This window comes from Limulus polyphemus, unplaced genomic scaffold, assembly GCF_000517525.1.
Source record: "Limulus polyphemus unplaced genomic scaffold, Limulus_polyphemus-2.1.2 Scaffold5935, whole genome shotgun sequence".
NCBI classification, from domain to species: domain Eukaryota; kingdom Metazoa; phylum Arthropoda; class Merostomata; order Xiphosura; family Limulidae; genus Limulus; species Limulus polyphemus.
In genome coordinates, this window is record NW_013671545.1 from 34,786 (window position 1) to 42,836 (window position 8,051).

An 8,051-nucleotide genomic window follows, 5' to 3' on the forward strand; every position below is an offset into this window, starting at 1 on the left:
ATTCGAAACCTCAGATTGCGAGTCAAGTGCCCAAACCACCTGGCCATGCCGGGTTATATATTTCTGGAGTCAGAGCTTCATCCAGACTCTGACTAGCCTGAATGCAAAGTGATATTCATGTTAAGATTTAAAATAGTTTTTATCTTACATTTTTCACATTTCTATTGCATTACTTCTAGAATCTCCTGTATGAATATCAAAAGTTTTCTTCAGTAAAACTTTATATTTCTTCTGTTCTTTTCTCAACCACGAAGAGGCTGATACAAGGATGCTCTAACACTGCATGTACTCTAAAGCCAATGGTTGTGATACAGTTGTCGTCTGCTCTTCCGATACTGACGTAGCAATACTATAATGTAATATCGTAGTTAAAATGCCACTGGTTCACGCGAAGCTCTTCTTTCTTACTGGATTTGGGGCAAAGAAAAGATGCATTGTCATCCATGGAGCTGGTTAATTTATAGGTTAGGAAGGCTGTAAATAACTACCAGCAATTCTCGCTTTGACAGGATATGATTTAAAAAAATGATCAGGAATTGACAAAAACAACAACCTTGCCACATCAAGGCTCAAGTTAGGCTACGAGATATCCAACATAAATCATAATGCTGCAAGACCCTTAATAAACAAGTTGTAATGGCAGGATTTTAAAACTCTAGATGATTTGAACCACTTAGTATTCACAAAGAAAGCGTTGACAGTATCTAGCTCTCACCGACAAATGGCAAAACTTTAAAACGTTTATCTTCACCCATTCTTCTTCTATCATGTATAGTTACTAGAGGTTGAGGAAAAGATGATGAAGTTGAAGCAGCAAGAAATTCAATTGTATAATTAACTCTGTGTGGCTGTGTGAAGATATGTAGATATCGCTTCAAGAAACTTGGGATGCAATGCATTGAACCCTGCAAGTGTGATGATAATTGTGAAAATTGGCAAATGGAAAAAAATGAAGTGGATTCTGATTCTGACCCTTAAGTGAACTAGATGATTTAGATGACAAAATAGGATATGGTTAAACATTTCGTTGAAACTATCATTATTCGTGAGCTATACTTATAAATTATTGTCAATACTCAACTTCCTTTAGGGGGCTTTCCACGCCAAGCATTCCTCAGACAATAGTGGGGCTAATCCCAGCTTGAAAATTATTTGACTCATGTTGTGCATCTAGTCAAATCGGTTAATTTTAGAGAACAAGTCCCACGTATACAAAGCATATTACATCAATCAGTCAGCTAATTAAACCACATTACATCAATCAGTCAGCTAAATAGAATATTTTAAAAGATATACTTTACATGGTTTAATTAGGTGACTGATTGATGTAATGTGGTTTAATTAGCTGACTGATTGATGTAATGTGGTTTAATTAGCTGACTGATTGATGTAATATGATTTAATCAGCTAGATTATTGATGTAATGTGGTTTGATTAGCTGACTGATTGAGATAATGTGGTTTAATTAACTGACTGATTTATATAATGTGGTTTAATTAGCTGACTGATTGATGTGATGTGGTTTAATTAGCTGACTGATTGATGTAATGTGATTTAATCAGCTAGACTGATTGATGTAATGTGGTTTAACTAACTATCCTAACCATTATTCGTTAATTTAAATATCTTAGTTCAACGCATGAAGACAGATAAACTTATCTGTGTTCTACAGAGTAAGCATGTAACAAAGTCTGACCTTCCCCTGTGAATTTTCCCTGACCTCTACAATTTTACACAGTCACTCGTTTGGAGTTCCATAATTATGTGTCGACCAGTATCTGTATCATTTTCTCTTTCAGCTTGTGATGTACATGGATTTCATTTCTAAATCCCTTTTGCATCATTGGTTGTCTTACTAACAAGCTTTACAGGAAGCTCTCAAGCTCTTGCTATGCTGTCACATACTCGATGCACAAATCTTCGGCACTTCTAAATTTTGTTTGCTATGTTGTAATAAACTTCCAAATTACTAGGTACTTTGACTCCTTTTGTAGTGATATGTTTGTTTGTCAAAAAATGTGATTGTTTTCTACATGCTAGAACAGTCAACAGATTACTGACTGCGATGTGGACACTGTCTATTTCTACTTTTTGTATAACATTTTTGTTAAATAATCAAATATGAAAACCGCATTTACTATGGACTAATATATCTATAATTTTCTTAACTTAAGACCTAGCAGTATGTAATGAATAAGCTCACAATTAGAGTGATTAATGATTATTAGAGCAGCCTGTACTGTACAATCTTGAAATGTAATAAATGGAACCTTATACTTCTAACTGGCTAAAAATGGAGGCGTTCTCAAGCTGAAACATTTTATTTCTGAATAAAAGAGGGTGAGTGGTTTAAGAATAAATTTTCCATTCACTATAGTGTCTCATTCTATATGTGACAATGCATAAGTTCATATGTCAATAATCTATCATACCATTACTTCACTCTGTCTTGCTTTCATTTTTCTGCAATAACTGTTTCACTCCTTCAAAGCAGTAACAAATTCACTCAGTACTGCAATTCCAGTTGTAATATTCCAGCAACATCAAGATTTTCAATACTATTTTCAACGTTCGTTACTTTTATTCGAAAAGTTATTCTACACGTATTTTAATACTTTTTAATTAATAATTTTATTTCATTAAAAACTCCCACTTTTAGTGTTAATTGTAACAAACTAAGATTAACTTATTTTTCCAATAATAAATGATATTTAATAAAGTTTTAATTACCTAATGTTTTTCCTAATAAACATTATCCAATCATTTTCTTTTGATCTCGTTCATATTTTTCTACTGAACATTACATTATCGATTATTTTCAGGATTAGTTCAAATATTTCTGATAAACACTATATTGGTTATTCAGAAAGTCCATTTACTTGTTTTAGCACAAACATACACAACGTTCTATATCCGCTGTAAAGAACGGAACCCCGGATTTTATTGTTGTAATTCCGTAAACTTATTGCTGCCCCACTGGTGGACATGCCCATTGACAGGAAAATAATTCAATAATGAAAATATATACGAAATTAATTTTTAGTAGTATAGAATAAAGAATTGTGGGCCTATATTTTGACAATATCCTTGAGGTCATCCAAGGTTAACTTCAAAGTAATATCTTTCGAAACTTTTTGTTGATATGCATCATGTAGCAAAAGTTAAAATTTCAAAGTTGTAGACAATGATAGATGAAACATTTTAATCCAAAAATTACCAACATCGCTTCACAAATAAGAACACTTTAACATATATATATATATATGCAGATGAGATAAACATTCTAACAGTATCACGAAGTGGTGGCAATTGATAAATAGCTGTGCTCAAAGTGTTATCCGAATATAACTAATGGCAACAAGGCGGCTTAATTATCAATGTTGGTTAATGTTCTTGATCTGCCCACATGACATCTTATTTGTTTGTTGTTAAGCACAAAGTTACATATAAAGTTCTGTCTGCTTTGTTCACGACAAGTATCTAAACCCGCTTTTAGCGTTTTAATTCACAGGCTTACCGCTAAACCAGATGGTCAATATACGCCTCCATGAACCTAAAGTACACGACCTCTGAAATACATTTACACACATAAGTTGTATTTTGACGATCGACGTTGGTAATTTTGGGCTAAAATGTCTACACCTCAGTCATTGACATATTTGGTGTATGAGGCAGTTTAATAAATCTTCCAAAGGATTTATAGTTTTTCGTTTGATTGTTTGTTTTATAACAAAGCCACATTGAGCTATCTACTGTGTCCATCGTCTGCTCTCCCGACATATAAAACCCATTGAGCTATCTACTGTGTCCATCGTCTGCTCTCCCGACATTGACGTATCAGTACTATAATGTAATATCGTAGCTACAATGGCACTGATGCACACGAATCTCTTCTTCCTTACTAGATCTGGGGCAAAGAAAGGATGCACTGTCATACATGGCTCTCGTTCATCTATAGTTAAAATTACTGCTGTCCCACTGACCTTCAATGACCTCAATGATGTTGTAATAATTATTTTCCTATTCTTCTCCATTTCTGCCAATGGATTTCTGAATCACATCGTATAGCCGATGTTTATTGTTAATTGTTTTCTATTAAACATTATCCAGCTCAATTTTTCCCAAGATTATAATAACGATTTTCTGTTTGATAATTGGAATCGTCAAAGGCATGAATATATAAATAAAAATATATTTCACTTAGAAAAACACAGGATAATGTTCGTAATCATAACTTTTAGTGTTATTTGTTTTGAACTTCGCGCAAAGTTACTCGAGGGCTATCTGCGCTAGCCGTCCCTAATTTAGCAGTGTAAGACTAGAGGGAAGGCAGCTAGTCATCACCACCCATCGTCAACACTTGGACTACTCTTTTACTAACGAATAGTGGGATTGACCGTCACATTATAATGCCCCCCCAGCTGAAATGGCGAGCATGTTTGGTGTGACGGGGATTCGAACCCGCGACTCTCAGATTGCGAGTCAAGCGCCCTAACCACCCGGCCATGCCGGGCCCTTTAGTGTTATAACAACTACTTACTAAAATGCAACACATCCGGGCTGATCACTTACTAAAATACAAAACCTCCGGGCTGATTGCTTAATAAAATACAAAACCTCCGGGCTGATTACTTACTAAAATACAAAACCTCCGGGCTGATTGCTTAATAAAATGTAAAACCTCCGGGCGGATTACTTACTAAAATGCAAAACCTCTGGGCTGATTACTTACTAAAATGCAAAACCCCCGGGCTGATTACTTACCAAAATGTAAAACCTCCGGGCCCGAAGGTGTTGCATTTTAGTAAGTAATCAGCCCGAAGGTGTTGCATTTTAGTAAGTAATCAGCCCGAAGGTGTTGCATTTTAGTAAGTAATCAGAAGGTGTTGCATTTTAGTAAGTAATCAGCCCGGAGGTGTTGCATTTTAGTAAGTAATCAGCGGGCTGATTACTTACTAAAATGCAACACCTCCGGACTGATTCAGATTCCTTCTGCTGCAAAGTGCCATTTTCTTTCTGCATTTCTACAATCTGTCGCTGAAGCCGCCGCTGAGTTTCTTCTGCCTGCTTAGCCTTGTTCTTTAACATTTCATGATGTTCTTTCTGATTTTCAAGTTCTTCTTCAAGTTTTACAACTTGTTTCTGTTAGTGAAATTAGTTGCAAACTTTATTTATAAAATATCATAAGGATCTCTATCATCTCAATAATTGTGTTTAGGATTTGTATACGTGAACAGTTCATAATTTAATATATTAAAATGTGCAAGTGATAATAAACTTGAAAAAGAAAATCTGTTTTTTTTATAATAAAAAAACAACACTTCTGACCTCCAAACGTTTCTTTGTTGTGTCCTCAAGCTGCAGTCGAGATTCTAACTCTTGAACGGTTATCTCGAGATTTTTTGTTTCCTGAAGATCCTGAGTTTGGCTGGTTAGTTGAGAAATTTTGTTCTGTAGTTCAGTCATCTACAACAAGAACCACCAAACGAGAAAAGCTATCAATGAACTTATACATACTGACTAATAAAACACACTGAACACCGTATATCATGGATTAGTCACCACCAGCTAATATCAGGATAACAACCTTTCGTATCAATAACAGCTTGGAATCTATTTTTATTCGGCTGTTCATCGAAGAATACGATCACAGATTTCTTACAGGATATCATGATGGCGAATACGACTTTCAAGTTCGTTTCAAAATTAGTCCGGTCATGATACTGGTCAAGTGTGGTAGCTTGTTATATTATTGTCTTGGAAAATCACGTGTCCGGCAGGGTGTAAATTGTGGGGTGTATATGATCAGTATTAACGTTCAGGTACACTTTAGATGCTGTTCGCGTTTCGAAAGGACCGAATCCCTGCAGCAAGAATTTTCCTCACATTAATTCAACGACACAGGCAGGTGGGTGCTTCGTGTAGTTTTATACACATTTTTACAAAACAGAAAAAATGTGAAACGTAACTCGATATATCATAAGTTTATTTTCTGTATACAAATACGTGAAATATACAACGTGTTTGTTTGTTTATTGTTAGGCGCAAAGCTACACTATGTGCTGTACCCTCCACACGTATCGAAACCCAGTTTCTAGCGTTAGAAGTCTTCAGACTTACCGCTGTGCCACTAGCGGACATAGAATTTAAATATGTATGTTCAATTAAATATTTAATTATTGTTTACAAGTGTAATTAATATTATGTTTTCAGTTTTCTTAATGATCTTATTTGCTGTATGAACGTAATCATAATTTCACATAAGATTCTTTTCTCAAAAACCTTGATGTGAAGACTTTATATACTAAGTAAGTAATTCAAAAGAAGTTTGATTTCTAACCCCTCAAACACATTGTTATTGCTGAAAAGGAAATATGGATTACTTATGGGCTGTAAGTAAATAGTTGTAAAAGCTAGTGGATCTTCAGAAGGTCCTTGTGTGAACATTTTTACTGACTGCACTTAGTTAAGGAATACTTCTAATAAGAAAAAAGAAGACAAAAAGTAATTATTCCATCTTAAAGTATATCTGTAATATTTAGATCATTTTATCACAAAAAGTATGTTACAAGGATAAATCCTTACCACTGTAATTAAACAAGTAATCTTTACACCAACTTTTCAGGTCGTGTGACATTTCACTAATTTACAACTATTTCTTACCTTCGACCATTCAGAACCTTCAGGATGGCTCTTACCTTTTCCTTTAAAATTCGATTTTCTGTCTCTAGATCAGAGATGTGTAAAGTTTGTTCGTTGAGGTTTCTACGATCGTTTGACATCTACAAAAAAGAAATTTTAATTTTAGAAATAGTTTATATTACAGCAGTTACTTAGTAATCATCATATTGTTAGTCTTAATTAATAAGGTGATAAACGTCACATAACAAGGCTCATTTCCATAAGGTTTAAAATGGTACTAATATCGAACATTTTGATATTAGCTGTATAAAATCAGTCTGAATGTTATTTAGAGGAGTTGGTTAACAGCGAAGGTACAGTAATAATAACGTTCACTTGTTTGTTGATAAGCGAAAAGCTACAAGATGAGCTATCTGTGTTGTGCCTACAAAAGGTATCGAAACCCGGTTTTTAACGTTATGTACCTTCAGACTTTCCGCTGAGCCAATGGGGGGGGGGGAGGCGTAACCTTTACTCATGATATGTGTTTCTGTGCTTGTTGTCTTTTCTGTACACGAGAAGCATTTTTATTTTATCTAAATAATGTTTTCTTCATATACCAGTTTTTTGAAAATGATTTTAAGTAAAGCCAATTACAGATAACCAGATTCTTCTATTTATAAACTAACCGAATACACTGGTTATTTTGGTTTAAGATTCGACTGAATGGTTTTGTTCTCATTCTCTTACTGCCGAACTTCAATTATTTGATTTCAACACGAGCTGTTTGCCAGAGGGTTCAAGTTTCCACACATCTTCAAGAGTTCGCTGAAAATTTAAATATCAATTAGCACACGAGAAAATATGTTGTTATAAATTCTATGTGTCATCAAGCATCCTACATGGGATACTACCTTAGATAAACGGCCGAGTTGTTTCTGTGTTATTAAAACAAAAAGCCGCGAAAATGTTTTCATAAATCTCACGTAAACTATAAACTGTAGATGGTCAAGGACTAAGTCAACTCTTTTAGATGATTTCACCAGATCTAATTCGATTGCTTTCAGTTGTAAAATATCATTCAAATAGTTAAAATTAGAATGGACCTTGGCCGTTCCCTTTTCAGTGTAAATTTTCGTTTATTTAATTCATGTTGTGTATTTGAGAGTTTTTTCGTCCGATAACTTCTCCCACAGCTTTGGAGCGAGCAAGAGATGGCTCGGGGAAGTGTATTATCTATATTGTGTAGCCCCTATAAGGATGGCCAAAACGTGTCCAGTAGGTCACCCAGACATGGCGAAAGTCTGGAGAAAGGTTAACATTGTCGCTAAACTGGCATCTAGAATCAGATTTCGTGTTTCTCGCCTCCCTCAGAATCACGGGGTATATTTTTGATCTCACATGTTGCGTTTGTTATGTTATGAATTTCG

At 34.8% G+C, this 8,051-nt stretch overlaps 1 protein-coding gene across 1 annotated transcript in view; it reads right to left on the reverse strand.

The window, feature by feature from the left end:
- The window catches only part of LOC106473155 (unconventional myosin-XVIIIa-like), a gene marked incomplete at its 5' end in the record, with an annotated part of 39,825 nt that overhangs the window by 14,313 nt on the left and 17,461 nt on the right, over window positions 1-8,051 (reverse strand). Inside the window, 3 exons of the mRNA XM_013933834.1 lie at window positions 4,957-5,142; window positions 5,329-5,466; window positions 6,699-6,782. Coding sequence (XP_013789288.1) covers window positions 4,957-5,142; window positions 5,329-5,466; window positions 6,699-6,782 — 408 coding nt within the window. The remainder of the gene's footprint in view (window positions 1-4,956; window positions 5,143-5,328; window positions 5,467-6,698; window positions 6,783-8,051) is intronic.